The 23641-nt window shown below is 39.0% G+C and overlaps 1 protein-coding gene across 1 annotated transcript in view; it reads left to right on the top strand.

Annotated features, from left to right (window-relative positions):
* PIP5K1B (phosphatidylinositol-4-phosphate 5-kinase type 1 beta) overlaps positions 1–23641 on the top strand; it is a 330053-nt gene that overhangs the window by 238775 nt on the left and 67637 nt on the right. The window contains exons 12-13 of the mRNA XM_082843121.1: positions 851–1006; positions 14180–14324. Of these exons, the coding sequence (XP_082699247.1) occupies positions 851–1006; positions 14180–14324 (301 nt within the window). The remainder of the gene's footprint in view (positions 1–850; positions 1007–14179; positions 14325–23641) is intronic.

The following is a 23641-nucleotide window of genomic DNA, read 5'->3' as shown; positions in this document are numbered from 1 at the left end:
ACCACCAAGTTCAGGGGAAAGCGTAAAGAGGTCTCAACCTCCCTCTCCCTCTCCCGTCCAATAAAATTCTCCAACAGTGTTGAGCAAGAAGAATGATTGCAGCATGGAGAAAATATACATGGGGATGGTCTGGCTGCAGCTGAAGCAGCTCCCACTGACATATCAGAAGTAAAGTCCCAGCCTTCAGGGAGCGTGATTGATGGTGAAGTACACTTGCCTTGGTTCAGGTTCCCAACACATTTCAGAAGTTATACAATGCTGTCTGGACAAAAATCAGGAGTGAATTATACATCTGAAGTAACCATGACCTAGAAAAGACCCAAAGGCAGGAAATTTCAGTGGAAAGTCACTGAAAGAAAAAAGCAACCAGAAGTAACTTGGTTAAATTGGGTAACATGAGTATAAGATTAAACATTGGCATGTTTAGAAATTCCCAGTCCCAAGTTCATAAAACTGGGGTCATGAGAATTCTCCTTACTTTACCATCTGTGCTTATCGACCCACTCAACCTCTTCCCAGCCCTAGAAAAACATTGCTTGGAGGAGGAAATATAATTCTTCGGCAGCATTTGAGTTTCACCTCAAATAAGACTATATTTCAACATCTGGAGAGATATATCAATCCAAATTTATTCTAAGCTGTTCTGATTTAAGTCAAATCATTTTGGACAAATAAAATTGCCAAAACATAATATCATCTCCCTTTCCTCATGTATATAAAACAAAGCATCTTGCATCCTACTGAAATAATGACTAAAATCTTAATAAATCATGAGTGAAATTTTAATTTAATAAATATATTCATGTGGTTTTACAATAACTATAATTGTCTCTCCTTTTCCTTTTTCTAGCTTTGAAGGCCTCACCTTCTAAAAAACGGTGCAACTCCATTGCCGCCCTGAAGGCAACCTCACAGGAGATCGTGTCCTCAATTAGCCAGGAATGGAAGGATGAGAAGCGTGATTTGCTGACCGAAGGGCAAAGTTATAGCAGCCTCGATGAAGAAGGTAAAGACATGGAACTTAGAAAAAGAAGAAAAGATAAAAGTTCTTGTGACTTTACTTGTATAAGTAATGTAAACTCACAGTAGAAAAATGAGAAAGTACTTCCTCTAGGAAACAAAGTCTCTTAACTAATTTTTAAAATGATGTTTACAGTATGACACAGTTAATGTAAAATTTTTATAACACATAAATGATACTGTATATGGTTTACGGTAAAAAAAATTAAAACAGACTAAAATATTCAGAAACAAAGATCTATAATTCCACTACCTGAAGGTAACACATGTGAAGGTTTTGGTGTTTTTACTAGTAGACCTTGGTCTGGGCTTGTATATATATATTTTTCAAACATACACACATATTATATACATATACATACACAATGTAACAGTGAATTACCAGTTTATTTAGGTCCTCTTTAATGAGTTTAATAAGTTTTATTATTTTCTCCTGGCAAGTCATATATTCCTACCTTTTGTTAGATTTATTTCTCAAATGGTTATAGACATAAAGACATAGATACATATTTTCTGTCTTTTCAGGTAATGTGTATATATATATATATATATATATATATTTTTTAATGACAAAAATGATTTAATGGAGCAGCTGGGGTTTCTGACAAATACCAACCTAAAAGGCCAAACAAAGAGTCATTCCCAAGAGCATCAACTTTGCAGGTTACCCTCAATTAATTTCATCAACCGCCCATCAGAAATCTGTTTCAAAGGCTCTGATGGCAGATCACCATTTGGGCAGACCTTTGGAAAGAAAGCCTCCCGTTTGCTCTGGCTCAATTTCTGCCTGCATCAGGGAACTACAGAAGTTAAATCTGCACTCAGTAAAAAAGGGCGTGTCTGAATCTCAATGATACTTGAGTGTCAGAGAGAAACTCTGTTCTCTATTTCTATTTCACAAAGCACCCATAATGCATGAAGCTGACAAAGCAATGATTAAGGCTGAGCTTCCTATAGCCTCAAACAGTGTTGCTTATATTGGGGATTTGGGGAGGCCACCAAAATCCCGCGCAAGTGTTGACCTTTGGCAGAGTTTCTCTTCAGCACCACCCTCTTCTCTTTTTCTCTGGTGCTGGCGAAGGAGTCTTGGGCTTAGAATGATCTGACATACGTTTATTGAGTGCCTACTATGTGCCAGGCACAGTTTTAGGACCTTGAAATTTGGCTTCAAATCCAAGATCCAGCAGTCCTAGCTATGGAACTAGCTGTGGACCCTTAATATCTGAGCCTCACTTTCCGCATCACTAACTGGGGCTGATTGTGCTACATTCTTCATGGGGATATTTCGATAATTCACGTGGATAATATACAGCATAGAACCTGGCACAAAGTAGGTGGTCAATAAGTGTTGCATTTAATAGGCTCTGTTTCCAATACCCCTGGAAAACTCCTCCCACGTTGGCACCTTTCGAGACTATTCAAAGCTGCCCCATCCAGGTGCTCCATATTCTGAGACAATCCAACCACTATCAAACTTTTGCATTAAAGTACATTCTGGAAAACGAATACAATACAGCATTAGTATTATTTAAAGAATGGCTTAATAGGGCACCTTCCCAGAAATGTTTAGGTTTAAACTCCACTCATCGTTTTTTTTTTTTAACATCTTTTTTGGAGTATAATTGCTTTACAATGGTGTGTTAGTGTCTGCTTTATAACGAAGTGAATCAGCTATACATATACATATATCACCATATCTCCTCCCTCTTGCGTATCCCTCCCACCCTCCCTATCCCACCCCTCTAGGTGGTCACAAAGCACCGAGCTAATCTCCCTGTGCTATGCGGCTGCATCCACTAGCTATCTATTTTACATTTGGTAGTGTATATATGTCCATGTCACTCTCTCACTTCGTCCCAGCTTACCCTTCCCCCTCCCCATGTCCTCAAGTCCATTCTCTACATCTGCGTCTTTATTCCTGTCCTGCCCCTAGGTTCTTCAGAACCTTTTGTTTTTTTCCTTAGATTCTATATATATGTGTTAGCATATGGTGTTTGTTTTTCTCTTTCTGACTTACTTCACTCTTTGTGACAGACTCTAGGTCCATCCACCTCACTACAAATAACAATTTTGTTTCTTTTTATGGCTGAGTAATATTCCATTGTATATATGTGCCACATCTTCTTTATCCATTCATGTTTTGATGGACACCTAGGTTGCTTCCATGTCCTGGCTATTGTAAAGAGTGCTGCAATAAACATTGTGGTACATGACTCTTTTTGAATTATGGTTTCCTCAGGGTATATGCCCAGTAGTGGGATTGCTGGGTCGTATGGTAGTTCTATTTTTAGTTTTTTAAGGAACCGCCATACTGTTCTCCATAGTGGCTGTATCAATTTACATTCCCACCAACAGTGCAAGAGGGTTCCCTTTTCTCCACATCCTTTCCAGCATTTATTGTTTGAAGACTTTTTGATGATGGCCATTCTGACTGGTGTGAGGTGATACCTCATTGTAGTTTTGATTTGCATTTCTTTAATGATTAGTGATGTTGAGCATTCTTTCATGTGTTTGTTGGCAATCAGTATATCTTCTTTGGAGAAATGTCTATTTAGGTCTTCTGCCCATTTTTGGATTGGGTTGTTTGCTTTTTTGATATGGAGCTGCATGAGCTGCATGTAAATTTTGGAGATTACTCCTTTGTCAGTTGCTTCATTGGCAAATATGTTCTCCCATTCTGAGGGTTGTCTTTTTGTCTTGTTTATGGTTTCCTTTGCTGTGCAAGAGCTTTTAAGTTTCATTAGGTCCCATTTGTTTTTTGGGGTTTTTTTATTTCCATTTCTCTAGGAGGTGGGTCAAAAAGGATCTTGCTTTGGTTTATGTCATAGAGTGTTCTGCCTATGTTTTCCTCTAAGAGTTTTATAGTGTCTGGCCTTACACTTCGGTCTTTAAATCCATTTTGAGTTTATTTTTGTGTATGGTGTTAGGGAGTGTTCTGATTTCATTCTTTTACATGTAGGTGTCCAGTTTTCCCATCATCACTTATTAAAGAAGCTGCCTTTTCTCCATTGTATATTCTTGCCACCTTTATGGAAAATAAGGTGACCGTATGTGTGTGGGTTTATCTCTGGGCTTTCTGTCCTGTTCCATTGATCTATATTTCTGTTTTTGTGCCAGTACCATACTGTCTTGATTACTGTAGCTTTGTAGTATAGTCGGAAGTCCAAGAGCCTGATTCCTCCAGCTCCATTTTTCTTTCTCAAGATTGCTTTGGCTATTCGGGGTCTTTTGTGTTTCCATACAAATTGTGAAATTTGTTGTTCTGGTTCTATGAAAAATGCCATTGATAGTTTGATAGGGATCACATTGAATCTGTTGATTGCTTTGGGTAGTATAGTCATTTTCACAATGTTGATTCTTCCAATCCAAGAACATGGTATACCTCTCCATCTGTTTGTATCATCTTTGATTTCTTTCATCAGTGTCCTGTATTTTTCTGCATACAGGTCTTTGGTCTCCTTAGGTAGGTTTATTCCTAGGTATTTTATTCTTTTTGTTGCTATGGTAAATGGGAGTTTTTCCTTAATTTCTCCTTCAGATTTTTCATCATTAGTGTATAGGAATGCAAGAGATTTCTGTGCATTAATTTTGTATCCTGCTACTTTACCAAATCCATTGATTAGCTCTAGTAGTTTTCTGGTGGCATCTTTCGGATTCTCTGTGTGTAGTATCATGTCATCTGCAAACAGTGGCAGCTTTACTTCTTCTTTTCTGATTTGGATTCCTTTTCTTTCTTTCTCGTCTCTGACTGCTGTTGCTAAAACTTCTGAAAAACTATGTTGAATAGTAGTGGTGAGAGTGGACAACCTTGTCTTGTTCCTGATCTTAGTGGAAATGATTTCAGTTTTACACCATTCAGTTTTTCACCACTGAGAACGATGTTAGCTGTGCGTTTGTCATATATGGCCTTTATTCAGGTAAGTTCCCTCTATGCCTACTTTCTGGAGGGTTTTTATCGTAAATGGGTGTTGAATTTTGTCAAAAGCTTTCTCTGCATCTATGGAGTTGATCATATGGTGTTTCTCCTTCAAGTTGTTAATATGGTTTATCACATGATTGATTTGCGTATATTGAAGAATCCTTGCGTTCCTGGGATAAACGCCACTTGATCATGGTGTATGATCCTTTTAATCTGCTGTTAGATTCTGTTTGCTAGCATTTTGTTGAGGATTTTTGCATCTATGTTCATCAGTGATATTGGCCTGTAGTTTTCTTTCTTTGTGACATCTTTGCCTGATTTTGGTATCAGGCAGATGGTGGCCTCGTAGAAAGAGTTTGGGAGGGTTCCTCCCTCTGCTATATTTTGGAAGAGTTTGAGAAGGATAGGTGTTAGCTCTTCTCTAAATGTTTGATAGAATTCGCCTGTGAAGCCATCTGGTCCTGGGCTTTTGTTTGTTGGAAGATTTTTAATCACAGTGTCAATTTCAGTTACTGGTCTGTTTATATTTTCTATTTTTTCCTGGTTCAGTCTCGGAAGGTTGTGCCTTTCTAAGAATTTGTCCATTTCATCCAGGTTGTCCATTTTACTGGCATATAGTTGCTCCCCAGATCTTTGTATTTCTGCAGTGTCAGTTGTTACTTCTCCTTTTTCATTTCTAATTTTGTTGATTTGAGTCTTCTCCCTTTTTTTCTTGATGAGTCTGGCTAATGGTTTATCAATTTTGTTTATCTTCTCAAAGAACCAGCTTTTAGTTTTATTGATCTTTGCTATTGTTTCCTTCTTTTCTTTTCGTTTTTTTCTGATCTGATCATTATGCTTTCTTTCCTTCTGCTAACTTTGGGGTTTTTTTATTCTACTTTCTCTAATTGCTTTAGGTGTAAGGTTAGGTTGTTTATTTGAGATGTTTCTTGTTTCCTGAGGTAAGATTATATTGCTATAAACTTCCCTCTTAGAACTGCTTTTGCTGCATCCCATAGGTTTTGGGTCGTCGTGTTTTCATTGTCATTTGTTTCTAGGTATTTTTTGATTTCCTCTTTGATTTCTTCAGTGATCTCTTGGTTATTTAGTAGTATACTGTTTAGCATCCATGTGTTTGTATTTTTTACACATTTTTTTTCCTGTAATTGCTATCTAGTCTCATAGTGTTGTGGTCAGAAAAGATTCTTGATACGATTTCAATTTTCTTAAATTTACCAAGGCTTGATTTGTGACCCAAGATATGATCTATCCTGGAGAATGTTCCGTGAGCACTTGAGAAGAAAGTGTATTCTGTGTAGAAAATGGACTTGAGGACACGGGGAGGAGGAAGGGTAAGCTGGGATGAAGTGAGAGAGTGGCATGGACTTATATATACTAACAAATGTAAAATAGACAGCTAGTGGGAAGCAGCTGCATAGCACAGGGAGATCAGCTCGGTGCTTTGTGAGCACAGGGGTGGGATAGGGAGGGTGGGAGGGAGACTCAAGAGGGAGGAGATATGAGGATATATGTATATGTATAGCTGATTCACTTTGTTATAAAGCAGAAACTAACACACCATTGTAAAGCAATTATACTCCAATAAAGATGTTAAAAAGAAAAAAGTAAAAGAAAGTGCATTCTTTTGTTTTTGGATGGAATGTCCTATTAATATCAGTTAAGTCCATTTTGTTTAATGTGTCATTTAAAGCTTGTGTTTCCTTATTTTCATTTGGGGTGATCTGTCCATTGGTGAAAATGGAGTGTTAAAGTCCCCTACTATGATTGTGTTATTGTTGATTTCTGCTTTTATGGCTGTTAGCATTTGCCTTATGTATTGAGGTGCTCCTATGTTGGCTGCATAAATATTTACAATTGTTATATCTTCTTCTTGGATTGATCCCTTGATCATGATGTAGTGGCCTTTTTTGTCTCTTGTAATAGTCTTTATTTTAAAGTCTATATTGTCTGATATGAGAATTGCTACTCCAGCTTCTTTTGATTTCCACTTGCATGGAATATCTTTTTCTGTCCCTTCACTTTCAGTCTGAATGTGTCGCTAGGCCTGAAGTGGGTCTCTTTCATATGTATGGGTCTTGTTTTTGTATCCATTTTTGTATCCATTGTATCCATTCATCCAGTCTATGTCTTGGTTGGAGCATTTAATCCATTTACATTTAAGGTGATTATTGATATGTATGTTCCTATTACCATTTTCTGAATTGTTTTGGGTTTGTTATTGTAGGTCTTTTCCTTCTCTTGGTTTCCTGCCTAGAGAAGTTCCTGTAGCATTTGTGGTAAAGCTGGTTTGGTGGTGCTGAATTCTCTTAGCTTTTGCTTGTCTGTAAAGGTTTTAATTTCTCCGTCGAATCTGAATGAGATGCTTGCTGGGTAGAGTAATCTTGGTTGTTGGTTTTTCCCTTTCATCACTTTAAATATGTCCTGCCACTCCCTTCTGTCTTGCAGAGTTTCTGCTGAAAGATCAGCTGTTACCTTATGGGGATTCCTTTGTATGTTATTTGTTGTTTTTCCCTTGCTGCTTTTAATATTTTTTCTTTGTATTTAATTTTTGAAAGTTTGATTAATATGTATCTTGGCATGTTTCTTCTTGGATTTATCCTGTATGGGACTCTCTGTGCTACCTGGACTTGTTTAAGTATTTCCTTTTCCATATTAGGGAAGTTTTCAACTATAATCTCTTCAAATATTTTCTCAGTCCCTTTCTTTTTCTCTTCTTCTGAGACCCCTATAATTCGAATGTTGGTGTGTTTAATGTTGTCCCAGAGGTCTCTGAGACTGTCCTCAATTCTTTTTTCTTTATCCTGCTCTTCAGTAGTTATTTCCACTATTTTATCTTCCAGGTCATTTATCCGTTCTTCTGCTTCAGTTATTCTGCTATTGATCCCTTCCAGAGAATTTTTAATTTCATTTATTGTGTTGTTCATCATTATTTGTTTGCTCTTTAGTTCTTCTAGACCCTTGTTAAACGTTTCTTATTTTTTCTCTATTCTATTTCCAAGATTTTGGATCATCTTTACTGTCATTAGTCTGAATTCTTTTTCAGGTAGACTGCCTATTTCCTCTTCATTTGTTTGGTCTGGTGGGTTTTTACCTTACTCTTTCATCTGCTGTGTGTTTCTCTGTCTTCTCATTTTGCTTCACTTACTTCATTTGGGGTCTCCTTTTCACAGGCTGCAGGTTCGTAGTTCCCGTTGTTTTTAGTGTCTGTCCCCAGTGACTAAGGTTGGTTCAGTAGGTTGTGTAGGCTTCCTGGTGGAGGGGCTAGTCCTTGTGGTCTGGTGGATGAGGCTGGATCTTGTCTTTCTGGTGGGCAGGACCACATCCAGTGGTGTGTTTTGCGGTGTCTGTGACCTTATTATGATTTTAGGTATCCTCTCTGCTAATGGGTGGGGTTGTGTTCCTGTCTTGCTAGGTTGGCATAGGGTGTCCATCACTGTAGCTTGCTGGTCAACGAGTGGAACTGGGTCTTAGCGTTGAGATGGAGATATCTGGGAGAGCTTTCGCTGCTTGATACTACGTACAGCAGGGAGGTCACTGGTGGACCAGTGTCCTGAACTCGGCTCTCCCACCTCAGAGGCACAGGCCTGATATCCGGCTGGAGCACCAAGACCCTGTCAGCCACACGGCTCAGAAGAAAAGGGAGAAGAAAAGAAAGAAATAAAAAAATAAAAAATAAAATTATTAAAATAAAAAATTTAAAAATTATTAAAAATTAAACAGTAATAAAAAAAGAAAATAAAGAAGGAGCAACCAAACCGAAAACTAATCCACCAATGATAACAAGTGCTAAAAAGTATACTTAAAAAAAAAAAAGACAGAACCGTAGGACAAATGGTAAAAGCAAAGCTATAGAGACAAAAGCACACAAAGAAGCATACACATACACACTCACAAAAAGAGGAAAAGGAAAAATATATATATATATCTATATGAAGAAGAAAAAGGAAGAGAGCAACCAAATCAATTAAAAAAAACTATCAGTGATAATAAGCTCTAAATACTAAACTAAGATAAACATAAAACCAGAAACAAATTAGTTGCAGAAAGCAAACCCCAAGTCTACAGTTGCTCCCAAAGTCCACTGCCTTGATTTTGGGATGGTTCATTGTCTATTCAGGTATTCCAGTGATGCAGGGTACATCAAGTTGATTTTGGAGATTTAATCCACTGCTCCTGAAACTGCTGGGGAAATTTCTCTTTCTCTTCCTTCTTCGCACAACTCCTGGGGTTCAGCTTTGGATTTGGGCCCGCCTCTGCGTGTAGGTTGCCTGAGGGCGTCTGTTCTTCACTCAGACAGGGCGGGGTTAAAGGAGCAGCTGATTCGGGGGCTCCGGCTCACTCAGGTCGGCATGAGGGGTACAGATGCAGGGCGAGCCTGCGGCGTGGGAGGGAGGGGTACAGATGCAGGGCGAGCCTGCGGCGGCAGAGACCGGCATGACATTGCAACAGCCTGAGGCTCACCGTGTGTTCTCCCAGGGAAGTTGTCCCTGGATCATGGGACCCCGGCAGTGGCGGGCTGCACAGGCTCCCAGGAGGAGAGGTGTGGATAGTGATCTGTGCATGCACACAGGCTTCTTGGTGGCTCCAGTATTAGCCTTAGCGTGTCATGCCTGTCTCTGGGGTCCACGCTGATAGCTATGGCTCGCGCCCGTCTCTGGAGCTCGTTTAAGTGGTGCTCTGAATCCCCTCTTCTCGCGCACCCCGAAACAATGGTCTCTTGCCTCTTCGGCAGGTCCAGACTTTTTCCCAGACTCCCTCCCGGCTAGCCGTGGCGCTCTAACCCCCTGCAGGCTGTGTTCGCGCCGCCAACCCCAGTCCTCTCCCTGCGCTGTGACCGAAGCCCGAGCCTCAGCTCCCAGCCCCCGCCCGCCCCGGCGGGTGAGCAGACAAGCCTCCCGTGCTGGTGGGCACCCGTCCTCTGTGCGGGAATCTCTCCACTTTGCCCTCCGCACCCCTGTTGCTGCGCTCTCCTCCGCGGCCCCGAAGCTTCCCCCCTCCGCCACCCGCAGTCTCCGCCCGCGAAGGGGCTTCCTAGTGTGCGGGAACCTTTCCTCCTTCACAGCTCCCTCCCACTGGTGCAGGTCCCGTCCCTATTCTTTTGTCTCTGTTTTTCCTTTTTTCTTTAGCCCTACCCAGGTACATGGGGAGTTTCTTGCCTTTTGGGAGGTCTGAGGTCTTCTGCCAGCATTCAGTAGGTGTTCTGTAGGAGTCGTTCCACATGTAGAAGTGTTTCTGATGTATTTGCGGGGAGGAAGGTGATCTCCATGTTTTACTCCTCCGCCATCTTGAAGGTCTCTCCCCAGGTAGTATATTTTTAAGGTTTGGTTTTTCTGGCTGTTTGTTGCTACTGCATAGATCTCACATCTTTTTTTCTTTCTTTCTTACTTGCTAACTAGGACTTCTGGTAGAATGATGAATAGAAGTAGTGATTGTGGGCGGCCTTGCCTCATTCTGATTTTAAAGGGAATGCTGCTCATGTTTCACTGCTGAGAAAGAATTTTGCTGTATTTGATGCCCAGAATCAAGTCAAGAAAGTTTCTTTTTATTCCTAGTTTCTAAAGTTTTTATCAGGAATGAGTGTTGCATTTTATCAAATATTTTCCTCTATCGAGTTGATCATTTGGATTTTCTCTTCTAATCCTATAAGAGGAAGTGACATTTTAGATTTTATTATCAGTATACTCTTTTGGGAATGCCAACATCTCCCGAAAATTTCTTTTATTTCCTGTAGAAGATTAGATCTCTTGCGGGATTTTCCTTTTCCTCAGTCTTCAGAATAGTGTGCTCATCCTTTTCCCTTCTGCAGCACTTTTCCATATCTGTCATGTTGGGTTTCTTTCTCATCTTATAAACCAACTTTTATGCAGATTTGGTGATTTCAGCTGGCGTTACTGAATTGCCCTTGCTCCTCTCTATGAGTGATGGCTCCAGTTTCTGACAGGCATCCACCCCTTTCCCTAAACTTCCCTGCATTGGCATCTCCCTACCACACTGCCTAATTTTCTAGGATAAACTTATTTTTAAACTGTGATAGTTAAACTTGCAAATAGTGTGCTCAATATGACTTCTATCAGCTATACCTCAGTAAAAATGTATATATTGCTTCTAAAGTTTAAGCCTTGAGTCCAGTTGTTAATCTTAGGGTGAAGTATAATAAATACACTACACAGCATCTAGAAAGTCTGGAAACATAAGAAGCAGTGTACAAATTATGCTTTTTTCAACTGAACGGTTGGACTCATTGCTTTAGATCTAAAGGTACTTCACCAGAAAAAGTCTCTGAAGGTTGAAGAAAAACCTATTAAACATATTCTTTGAAACTGTTAACGTACTATTTTTAAATGAGTTTATCTTGACAATTCTCTGCATCTACAAAGTTTGCTGCAAGGTTCGGCCTTTCTATAATGCTCTATACTTGGGGACTTCCCCTTTCGTAATGCACCAAGTTATTACCAAATTTCCCTCCAGTTTTTAATCATTTGTTTTCTATCATTCTCAGTATGTCTGGGTTGTATTAGTTTCCTTTTGCCATGTGACAAATTACCAGAAAGTTAGTTAGCAGCTTATTATAACCTCCATTTATTAGCTCACAGTTCTATAAGTCAGAAGACTAGCAAGGCTTACCTGTGTTCTCTGACACAGCTTTTCAGGGTCTCAAAAACTGGGATCAAGGTGTCAGCTGGCTGAGTTCTCATCTGGAGTTTCTGGAGAAGAATCCTCCTCCAAGCTCATCCTGATGTTGGCAGAATTCACTTCCTTGCAGTTGTAGAGCTGAAGTCCCATGTCATTGCTGTCTAACAGCTGTGGGCCAGGCTCAGCCCCTAGACAGCATCCTCATTCCTTTCCATGCAGCCCCCCTTCCCTCTTCAGACGGGGAATTTCTTGCAGGTCAATCCCCCTTACACTTGGAATCTCTGCCATTACCATCTCTGACCTCTAGACACAAATTTAAGGGGCTCACATGACTAGGCCAGGCTCACCTGAATAATCTTCCCTTTGACTAACTCACAGTTAACTGATTAGTAGCCTTAATTACATCTGCAAGATTCCTTTTGCCACATAAGATAAAATAATCACAGGAGTAATACCTCATCCTTCTCACAGCTTCCACCCACACTCAAAGGGAGATTATACAAGGGTGCAGATCATTGAGAGTCATCCTAGGATTCTGCCCACCACACTAGTTATTTTAAAAAACTGAAGAGTATGGGCACATAAAGGAACAGTTCTCTACTTCAAAGAACTGCTCCTAAGGGTCAGCTACCCAGTGTCTGGGTGCTGTCTGACCTGGGCCCGAGTCACTGGACAGGTAGTGTTTTTCTGTATTCTGTCCCTCAGCGAGCCTCTGGTTTATGAGATCAGGCTGAGGATGCCCAAGACCTGAGTCTGCATTAGTTGTTCTCAGTCTAGCTCTATCTGCCTTATATTTAGTAGTGATTGATTGGAATCTGATGTGAGGTTATTTTTCAGATTCAGTTTTCTATGTTACTGAGAGTTTTCATATTTTTCTCTGTATTTAATGAGAAGGTGGGATCAAGTATATATATTTGGGGGGGGGGGGATCAAGTATATTGAAGATTGCTAGCCAACTGTCGTATTGAAGCCTTTCTGATTTTTGCATGTTGAGCATGTTGTCACTTGTGTTTTCATATGATTATCATCTGTTATTCATCATGGCAGTTCTTTATTTTGATCTGAATCGGATGCAGAGCTGCAGCATCTCATACATCTTAATGTGTATCTGGATTCCTAGTTCAGAGTCCAGCCCTTCTGTGCTCGCCCCCTTCTCCCTCCATGCCTAGCCCCACCTCTCCATCTATATCCCTCCAAGTCCAAAATCCAAACCTCACACTCACATGATAGTGCCTATTAGGATCAATTTCCATTCGTTCACTTCCTGACAGTACATAATTTTGAGCCTATTGTGCCTATAAAGGAATACAAGAAACACCGTAAGGTTATATTGTATTTATTATCATCTGTTTTAGTTTAGTTTGGGGAAGTGATTAAAAAGAATCCACAGTACAGTGTGGTGACACGAGCTAATAATACTGTATGGCATATTTGAAAGTTGCTAAGAGAGGAGATCTTAAAAATGCTCATCACCAGAGAAAAATGCTGTAACTGTGGTGATAGGACGTTAATTCAACTTACTGTGATGATCAGTTCACAATATATACATAAGTCTAATCACTAAGTTGTATACCGTAAAACTAATACATTGTTATAGGTCAGCTATAGTTCCATAAAATTATATAATATCTCCACTGGTGAAAAATAAATCAGCTTGAGCCCAACTATAGAACTTTAAAGACAGGATTCATCCACAGTGTTCTGTCTCTGGGAACGTGCATGTCTCTTTTTAAAGGAGCTCTGTTCTGTGTGGCTGGACCTTTAAACAAAATACTGTCTCTGACAAGCTGACCAATAATGAATGTGAATTTGTCCAAAGTTTAGGATAAGATGATTAAAAATGATCCGAAAAAAAAAAAAAAGATCCAGATTCAACTCTCAAAAAAAAAAAAAAAAATCCACATAGAGAGAGAGAGTAGGCAGAGTCACTGCTCAGCCTTGACTGTTCCACTTTCCTGATGAGGGAGGGCTCTTGCATAAGTATTTTCATAGGTACCTACATTTTAAAGAAAAATAAGAGTTTTCTCATTTTTAAAAAGGCAGCCTTGCTGTTAGAATATAATGTCAAGAAGAGCTGTGGATAATATTCAAAGATGTATGTGGGCTCAAACAGGGTTAAGGTATAGCTGGCTGTTAGTCTGTGAAGCATTTGTTTCTTGGCTGTTAACAAGTCTGAGTTCTTAGATCTGCACTGAGAATCACAGATATGGGCATAGCCTCGGGAGAGGAAAGCAAGTTCACTGTCTGTTTATACATTTGCCAATCATCCTTTTAATCTCTGTCGAATTATCTCCTTAAGCTCCTAGGAGCTTTTTATGTCATCTTTCGAAAAACAGTAAATCACTTTATTAGGTTTTTAAAAGAACATTCATAATGGCATTTCCATAAGCCATTTTGTAAATTAATGCAGTTTCCTTTCTGTTTTACCTGTTTGCAAGAAGCTATTTTACATTTCTGCTGTAGTTCAGAAGAGCACAGTTATTTCCTAGTTTAATTTGCAGCCTGGTATATAGAATGAATGCCTTTGACTCATTTAAATTATTATATACACTAAAGCAGCATTTCTTACCGAGATTCATGAGTGTTTGTTTGCTTTTTGTCACCCAGCATTGGGATCCCGACACAGGCCAGACTTGGTGCCTAGCACTCCATCGCTGTTTGAAGCTGCTTCCTTGGCGACCACAATTTCATCTTCCTCCTTGTACGTCAATGAACATTATCCACACGACAGGACCACGCTTTATTCAAGCAGGTAATACTTAGTGCAATCAAACTACCAGTCGGCTATTACCACACTAACATCACAGCTAGCCAGTATCTCTGAATGAGAGCAAGTCATCCCTAACAACCAGGATAGGACCGTCGCCTGCCCTGTAAGAGTAAGAGAGAAAATGCTGGATATTTACTGTGACAGGAGGGAAAACCCTCCTGATTTTTCTGTACGGTTAATCATTATGTCCTATAGAAACTATGTACTTTGTGGAAGAAGATGAATCTTTCATCATTTTTATTTTAATAATCATATGAGTGGATTTTTTAAGCAAGCACTCCTGGTTAATGTTTACACAAATAGCTACAAAGTATCTGAATATTTTCTTTCCGTATGAGTGACCTTAGTAACTACTGACAGAATAACAGCCCCCACAGATTGTGCACAGCCTAATCTCTGGTATCTGTGACGCTGTTACCTTATAGAGCAAAAGGGGCTTTTTTTTTTTTAATTTTTTTTTACATCTTTAATGGAGTATAATTGCTTTGCAATGTTGTGTTAGTTTCTGCTGCATATCAAAGTGAATCAGCTGTACGTGTACATATATCCCCATATCCCCTCCCTCTCGTGCCTCCCTCCCTCCCACCCTCCCTATCCCATCCCTCTAGGTGGTCACAAAGCACCGAGCTGATCTCCCTGTGCTATGCGGCTGCTTCCCACTAGCTATCTGTTTTACATTTGGTAGTGTATATATGTCCATGCCACTCTCTCACTTTGTCCCAGCTTACCCTTCCCCCTCCCTGTGTCCTCAAGTCCATTCTCTACATCTGCGTCTTTATTCCTGTCCTGCTCCTGGGTTCTTCAGAACCATTTTTTTTTTTTTTTTTTTTTAGATTCCATATATATGTGTTAGCATACGGTATTTGTTTTTCTCTTTCTGACTTACTTCACCCTGTGTGACAGACTCTAGGTCCATCCACCTCACTACAAATAACTCAGTTGCGTTTTTTTTGTGGCTGAGTAATATTCCATTGTATATATGTGCCACATCTTCTTTATCCATTCATCTGTCGATGGACACTTAGGTTGTTTCCATGTCCTGGCTATTGTAAATAGAGCTGCAATGAACATGGTGATACATGACTCTTTGTGAATTATGGTTTTCTCAGGGTATATGCCCAGTAGTGGGATTGCTGGGTCATATGGTAGTTTTGTTTTTAGCTTTTTAAGGCAACTCCATACTGTTCTCCATAGTGGTTGTATCAATTTCCATTCCCGTCAACAGTGCAAGAGGGTTCCCTTTTCTGCACACCCTCTCCAGCATTTACTCTTTATAGATTTTCTGATGATGGCCATTCTGACTGGTGTGAGGTGATACCTCATTGTAGTTTTGATTTGCATTTCTCTAATGATTAGTGATGTTGAGCATCCTTTCATGTGTTTGTTGGCAGTCTGTATATCTTCTTTGAAGAAATGTCTATTTAGGTCTTCTGCCCATTTTTGGATTGGGTTGTTTGTTTTTTTGATATTGAGCTGTATGAGTTGCTTATAAATTTTGGAGATTAATCCTTTCTCAGTTGCTTCATTGGCAAATATTTTCTCCCATTCTGAGGGTTGTGTTTTTGTCTTGTTTATGGTTTCCTTTGCTGTGCAAAAGCTTTTAAGTTTCATTAGGTCCCATTTGTTTATTTTTGTTTTTATTTCCATTTCTCTAGGACGTGGGTCAAAAAGGATCTTGCTGTGATTTATGTCACACTGTGTTCTGCCTATGTTTTCCTCTAATAGTTTTATAGTGTCTGGCATTACACTTAGGTCTTTAATCCATTTTGAGTTTATTTTTGTGTATGGTGTTAGGGAGTGTTCTAATTACATTCTTTTACATGTAGCTGTCCAGTTTTCCCAGTACCACTTATTGAAGAGGCTGTTGCAAAAGGGCTTTGGCATTATGACTGAGTTAAAGGTCTGGAGATGGGAGGAGTATCCTGAATTATGCAGATAGGCCCAATGTAATCACAGGGTCCTTTTCAGAGGAAGTCAGGAAGATTAGAGTCAGAGAAGGAGATGTGATGGCAGAAGCAGAGGTCACAGAGAGGAAAGATTTGAAGATGCTACACTGCTGGCTTTGAAGGTGGAGGACGGGGCATGAGTCAAGGAATGCAGGCAGAGTCTAAATGCCAAAACAGGCAAGGAAACAGATTCTCCCTTAGAGCATCCACAAAGGAACACAGTTCTTCCAACCCCTTGAATTCTAGGACTCCTAACTGCCAGAGCTATAAAATAATAAATTGGTCTTATTTTAAGACATTAAGCTTATGACAATTTGTCACAGCAGCAATAGGAAACTAATACAGGGACTCTCAAACATTTAAAGTGAATTTGAATATTGGGGAGGGGTACTGAAGTTTCTTAGATAGAAAGTTAATTTGTTATTATTATTTTTTTAACAAAATATTCTCAAACATTGGTTCTTGTAATAGAAAGTACCTCTACAAAGAGGTCACAACGTTGTGGGATTAGCTATTTTTTCTATGTTTACATATGTACTTTTGTAACTAGCTTCAATTACAGGTCAGGGATAACTATGTATACGTTGTCAAAAATGATCTGTTAAATGTTGAACTGGTTCTTGTCATAATTCAGCTCTCAAGAATCAAGATCAAATTTGTGCAGGTGAAATGTTTTTTATACTGTAAGCCATTTCCCCCTCCACCCTAGCAACTTGGTTCACTTCCAGAAAGAGGACTCAATATGGGAGATTCATTTTTAATGTGTGCATATTGATAAATTCTAGCTTGGTCTTTTGGCAAGTTAAGTTTTGGTAGTTGGAGGTTCTAGAAATTCTCTTTTTGTTGCTGTTCCCTTCTCTCTTGGCTAGATACAGGTTAGGTGGTAGCAGGTGAGACAGCCCGTCTAGGTCTAGAGAAAAGGAGCAAATGACAAGGTGAATCACAAATCTTGCCTGGGCTTCTGTTTGGATAGCTCTGCTGTAGGACCAACAAATAAGGCTCCATTGTAAATTATTCAACTCACCTGAACTGTAAAAGTAATTTGGTTAGCTTCCTCAAATTAGAAGAATTTAACGTGACTTATACCTAAAACGAATGTGTACCTTGAATGTTCAAGTTTGTTATGTAAATTTGTCAAGCAACAGTTTTTCCTATCTGTACGGTACAGCTGAAGGCGGTTGTTTTGCTCTCAAATATAAATAGCAGCTCGAAAGATGGCTGGAAAGTTGCAGGAAATGCTTTGCAAGGTCAAAAACAATTCTCATGTGAAGCTGCGGTGGTTTCTTACCATTTGCTACTGTTCTCATTATCAGGGCAGATAGTTGGATATGTAATAAATTATTTACTAGAATTTTCAGCACAAAAATAAAAGGGTTTTGTTTGTTTGTTTTTGGTGGCAGTGGTTTTGACTAAGTATTCAGTCTCTTGGCCAGAGGTATTCAACTCTTGGGTATTCATAAGGTTCCTTCAGGATCTGAATCAGAGTTCCTTCTGACTCCCAATCCTTTCTGGCCAGCTTGGGAGCAAGCTACCTCTGCATGCTCCAGGGCTATGGTATAACTCTTGGTACTTTTATTTATGCTGACAGTGGTTAACATGTATATTTAGATGGGAAAAGCATCAGTGTTATCTATGATATTTCTGCCCCCCCCCCTTTTTTTTTTTGAAGAGAATTGTTTGAAATAAATCTTCTGTGGCATTGTATCTCCAAATTGCGATTTGATATCTTATATTTAGCTATCCATCTGGGTTCAGTTGCAAAAGCAAGAAACCACTCTATCTTAAGCAGAAAGGGATTTGATACAGGGAATTCACAAAGTCTTTAAAAAGGCTTGGGAAGTGGGCTCTGGGCTGAACATCAGAAAACCACGCCAGCTACACACCACTGAGCTGGCCCACCAGCAGCCTTTGTCACAATCAAGTGGGTGTTCTTCCAAAGGAATGCAAGCCAAAGAAAAGCATGTTGTGAACCTAGAATTTTTTTCTAGAGTGCTATACAATTTATTTATTTACTTACTTATTTATTATGTTATCTAGTTTACACATATTAGTGTATATATATGTGAATCCCAATCTCCCAGTTCATCCACCACCACCCCCCGCCCTCTTTCCCCCCTTGGTGTCCATACATTTTTTTCTCTACATCTGTGTCTCTATTTCTGCCTTGCAAACCAGTTCATCTGTACCATTTCTCTAGATTCCACATATATGCATTAATATACGATATTTGTTTTTCTCTTTCTGACTTACTTCACTCTGTATGACAGTCTCTGGGTCCATCTACGTCTCTACAAATGACCCAGTTTCGTTCCTTTTTATGGCTGAGTAATATTCCATTGTATATATGTACCACTTCTTCTTTATCCATTCATCTGTCGATGGGCATTTAGGTTGCTTCCATGACCTGGCTATTGTAAATAGTGCTGCAGTGAACATTGGGGTGCATGTGTCTTTTTGAACTATGGTTTTCTCTGGGAATATGCCCAGTAGTGGGATTGCTGGGTCATATGGTAATTCTATTTTTAGTTTTCTAAGGACCCTCCATACTGGCTGTATCAATTTACATTCCCACCAACAGTGCAAGAGGGTTCCCTTTTTTCCACACCCTCTCCAGCATTTGTTGTTTGTAGATTTTCTGATGATGTCCATTCTAACTGGTGTGAGGTAATATCTTATTGTAGTTTTGATTTGCATTTCTCTAATAATTAGTGATGTTGAGCAGCTTTTCATGTGCCTCTTGGCCATCTGTATGTCTTCTTTGGATAAATGTCTATTTAGATCTTCTGCCCATTTTTTAATTGGGTTGTTTGTTTTTTTAATATTGAGCTGCATGACCTGTTTATATATTTTGGAGAGTAATTCTTTGTCCATTGATTCATTTGCAAATATTTTCACCCATTCTGAGGGTTGTCTTTTTGTCTTGTTTATGGTTTCCTTTGCTGTGCAAAATCTTTTAAGTTTCATTAAGTCCCATATGTTTTTTGGTTTTTTTTCCATTACTCTAGGAGGTGGGTAGAAAAGATCTTGCTGTGATTTATGTCAAAGAGTGTTCTTCCTGTGTTTTCCTCTAAGAGTTTTATAGTGCCTGGTCTTACATTTACATCTTTAATCCATATTGTGTTTATTTTTGTGTATGGTGTTAGGGAATGTTGTGATTTCATTCTTTTACATGTAGCTGTCCAGTTTTCCCAGCACCACTTATTGAAGAGACTGTCGTTGCTCCATTTTATTTCCTTGCCTCCTTTGTCATAGATTAGTTGACCATAGATGTGTGGGTTTATCGCTGGGCTTTCTATCCTGTTCCATTGATCTATATTTGTTTTTGTGCCAGTACCATATTGTCTTGATTACCGTAGCTTTGTAGTATAATCTGAAGTCAGGGAGTCTCATTCTTCCAGCTCCATTTTTTTCCCTCAAGATTGCTTTGGTTATTCGGGGTCTTTTGTGTCTCCATACAAATTTTAAGATTTTTTGTTCTACTTCTGTAAAAAATGCCACTGGCAATTTGATAGGGATTGCATTGAATCTGTAGATTGCTTCGGGTAGTATAGTCATTTTCACAATATTGATTCTTCCAGTCCAAGAACATGGTGTATCTCTCCATCTATTTGTGTCATGTTTGAATTCTTTCATCATCAGGCAGGTCTTTTGTCTCCTTAGGTAGGTTTATTTATAGGTATTTTGTTCTTTTTGTTGCCATGGTGAATGGGATTGTTTCCTTAATCTCTCGTTCTGATCTTTCATTGTTAGTGTATAGGAATGCAAGAGATTTCTGTGCATTAATTTTGTACCTTGCAACTTTATCAAATTCATTGATTAGCTCTAGTAGTTTTCTTGTGGCATCTTTAGGATTATCTATGCATAGTATCATGTCATCTGCGAACAGTGACAGTTTTACTTCTTCTTTTCCAATTTGTATTCCTTTTATTTCTTTTTCTTCTCTGACTGCCATGGCTAGGACTTCCAAAACTATGTTGAATAATAGTGGCGAGAGTGGACATCCTTGTCTTGTTTCTGATCTAAGAGGAAATGCTTTCAGTTTTTCACCATTGAGAATGATGTTAGCTGTGGGTTTGTCATATATGGCCTTTAGTATATTGAGGTAGGTTCCCTCTATGCCCATTTTCTGGAGAGTGTTTATCATAAATCAATGTTGAATTTTGTCAGAAGCTTTTTCTGTATCTATTTAGACGATCATATGGTTTTCATTCTTCAATTTGTTAATATGGTGTATCACATTGACTGATTGCATATATTGAGAATCCATGCATCCCTGGGATAAGTCCCACTTGATCATGGTGTATGATCCTTTTCATGTATTGTTGGATTCTGTTTGCTAGTATTTTGTTGAGGATTTTTGCATGTATATTCATCAGTGATATTGGTATGTAATTTTCTTTTTTTTTTTTTTTTGTGGTACGTGGGCCTCTCACTGTTGTGGCCTCTCCCATTGCAGAGCACAGGCTCCGGACACACAGGCTCAATGGCCATGGCTCACAGGCCCAGCCACTCTGCGGCACGTGGGATCTTCCCGGATCGGGGCACGAACCCATGTCCCCTGTATCGGCAGGCAGACTCTCAACCACTGCGCCACCAGGGAAGCCCTAATTTTCTTTTTTTGTAGTATCTTTGTCTGGTTTTGGTGTCAGGGTGATGGTGGCCTTGAGAATGAGGTTGGGAGTGTTCCTTACTCTGCAGTTTTTGGAAGAGTTTGAGAAGGATGGGTGTTAGCTCTTCTCTAAATGTTTGATAGACTTCACCTGTGAAGCCATCTGGTCCTGGACTTTTGTGTGTTGGAAGATTTTTTATCACAGTTTCAGTTTCATGACTTGTGATTGGTCTGTTCATATTTTCTATTTCTTCCTGGTTCAGTCTTGGAAGGTTATACCTTTCTAAGAATTTGTCCATTTCTTCCAGGTTGTCCATTTTATTGGTATAGAGTTGCTTGTAGTAGTCTCTTAGGATGCTTTCTATTCCTGCATTGTCCATTGTAACTTGTCATTTTTCATTTCTAATTTTATTGATTTGAGTCTTCTTCCTCTTTTTCTTGATGAGTCTGGCTAAAGGTTTATCAATTTTGTTTATCTTCTCAAAGAACCAGCTTTTAGTTTTATTGGTCTTTGCTGTTGTTTTGTTTCTATTTCATTTATTTCTGCTCTGATCTTTATGATTTCTTTCCTTCTACTAACTTTGGGTTTTGTTTGTACTTCTTATTGTAGTTCCTTTAGGTGTAAGGTTAGATTGTTTATTTGAGATTTTTCTTGTTTCTTGAGGTAGACTTGTATAGCTATAAACTTCCCTCTTAGAACTGCTTTTGCTGCATCCTATAGGTTTTGGATCGTTGTGTTTTCATTGTCATTTGTCTCTAGGTATTTTTTAATTTCCTCTTTGATGTCTTCAGTGATCTCTTGGTTATTTAATAACTTATTGTTTAGCCTCCATGTGTTTGTGTTTTGTACGTTTTTTTTCCCTGTAATTGATTTCTAATCTCATAGTGTTTTGGTCAGAAAAGATGCTTGATATGATTTCAATTTTCTTAAATTTACCGAGGCTTGCTTTGTGACCCAAGATGTGATCTATCCTGGAGAATGTTCCGTGCACACTTGAGAAGAAAGTATAATCTGCTGTTTTGGGATGGAATGTCCTATAAATATCAATTAAATCTATCTGGTCTATTGTGTCATTTAAAGCTTGTGTTTCCATATTAATATTCTGTCTGGATGATCTGTCCATTGGTGTAAGTGAGGTGTTAAAGTCCCCCACTATTATTGTGTTACTCTCGATTTCTTGTTTTATAGTTGCTAGCAGTTGCCTTATGTATTGAGGTGCTCCTATGTTGGGTGCATATACATTTATAATTGTTATATCTTCTTCTTGGATTGATCCCTTGATCATTATGTAGTGTCCTTTCTTGTCTCTTGTAACATTGTTTATTTTACAGTCTATTTTATCTGATATGAGTATTGCTACTCCAGCTATCTTTTGATTTCCATTTGCATGGACTATCTTTTTCCATCCCCTCACTTTCAGTCTGTATGTGTCCCTAGGTCTGAAGTGGGTCTCTTGTAGACAGCATATATGTGGGTCTTGTTTTTGTATCCATTCAGCAAGCCTGTGTCTTTTGGTTGGAGCATTTAATCCATTTACATTTAAGGTAATTATTGATATGTATATTCATATTACCATTTTCTTAATTGTTTTGGGTTTGTTTTCGTAGGTTCTTTTCTTCTTTTGTGTTTCCCACTTAGAGAAGTTCCTTTAGCATTTCTTGTAGAGCTGGTTTGGTGGTGCTGAATTCTCTTAGCTTTTGCTTGTCTCTAAGGCTTTTGATTTCTCTGTTGAATCTGAATGAGATCCTTGCCAGGTAGAGTAATCTTGGTTGTAGGTTCTTCCCTTTTATCACTTTAAATATATCATTCCACTCCCTTCTGGCTTGTAAGTTTCTGCTGAGAAATCAGCTGTTAACCTTATGGGAGTTCCCATGTATGTTATTTGTCATTTTTCCCTTGTTGCTTTTAATAATTTTTCTTTGTCCTTAATTTTTGTCACTTTGATTACTATGTGTCTTTGTGTGTTTCTCCTTGGGTTTATCCTGCCTAGGACTGTCTTCGATTCCTGGACTTGGGTGGCTACTTCCTTTCCCTTGTCAGGGAAGTTTTCAACTATAATCTCTTCCTATATTTTCTCAGTTCCTTTCTCTCTCTCTTCTCCTTCTTGGACCCCTATAATTTGACTGTTGGTGCATTTAATGTTGTTCCAGAGGGTGCGTAGGCTGTCTTCATTTGTTTTCATTCTTTTTTCTTTCTTCTGTTCTGAGGCAGTGATTTCCACCATCTGTCTTCCAGGTCACTTATCCATTCTTCTGCCTCAGTTATTCTGCTATTGATTCCTTCTAGTGTATTTTTCACTTCAGTTATTGTATTGTTCATCTCTGTTTGTTTGTTCTTTAATTCTTCTAGGTCTTTGTTAAACATTTCTTGCATCTTCTCTATCTTTGCCTTCATTCTTTTTCCGAGTTCCTGGATCATCTTCACTATCATTATTCTGAATTGTTTTTCTGGAAGGTTGCCTATCTCTACTTCATTTAGTTGTTTTTCTGGTGGTTTATCTTGTTCCTTCATCTGGTACGTAGTCTTCTGCCTTTTCATTTTGTCTGTCTTTCGGTGAATGTGGTTTTCATTCCACAAGCTGCAGGATTGTAGTTCTTTTTGCTTCTGCTGTCTGCCCTCTGGAGTGAACCTAGAATGCTTTAAAAGAAACTAACATTTTAAAATCATATTGTTTCACTACAATGCCCAGATCCTTTTGAAAAATCACTAGCTTTGGCACCACTTGGCTCCATTGCTTCCTGGC

This window comes from Leucopleurus acutus (assembly GCF_964270905.1).
Source record: "Leucopleurus acutus genome assembly, chromosome: 7".
Classification (NCBI taxonomy): Eukaryota; Metazoa; Chordata; class Mammalia; order Artiodactyla; family Delphinidae; genus Leucopleurus; species Leucopleurus acutus.
Note: the sequence above shows the minus strand (reverse complement) of the source record. Positions and strands in the feature narration are given on the sequence as shown.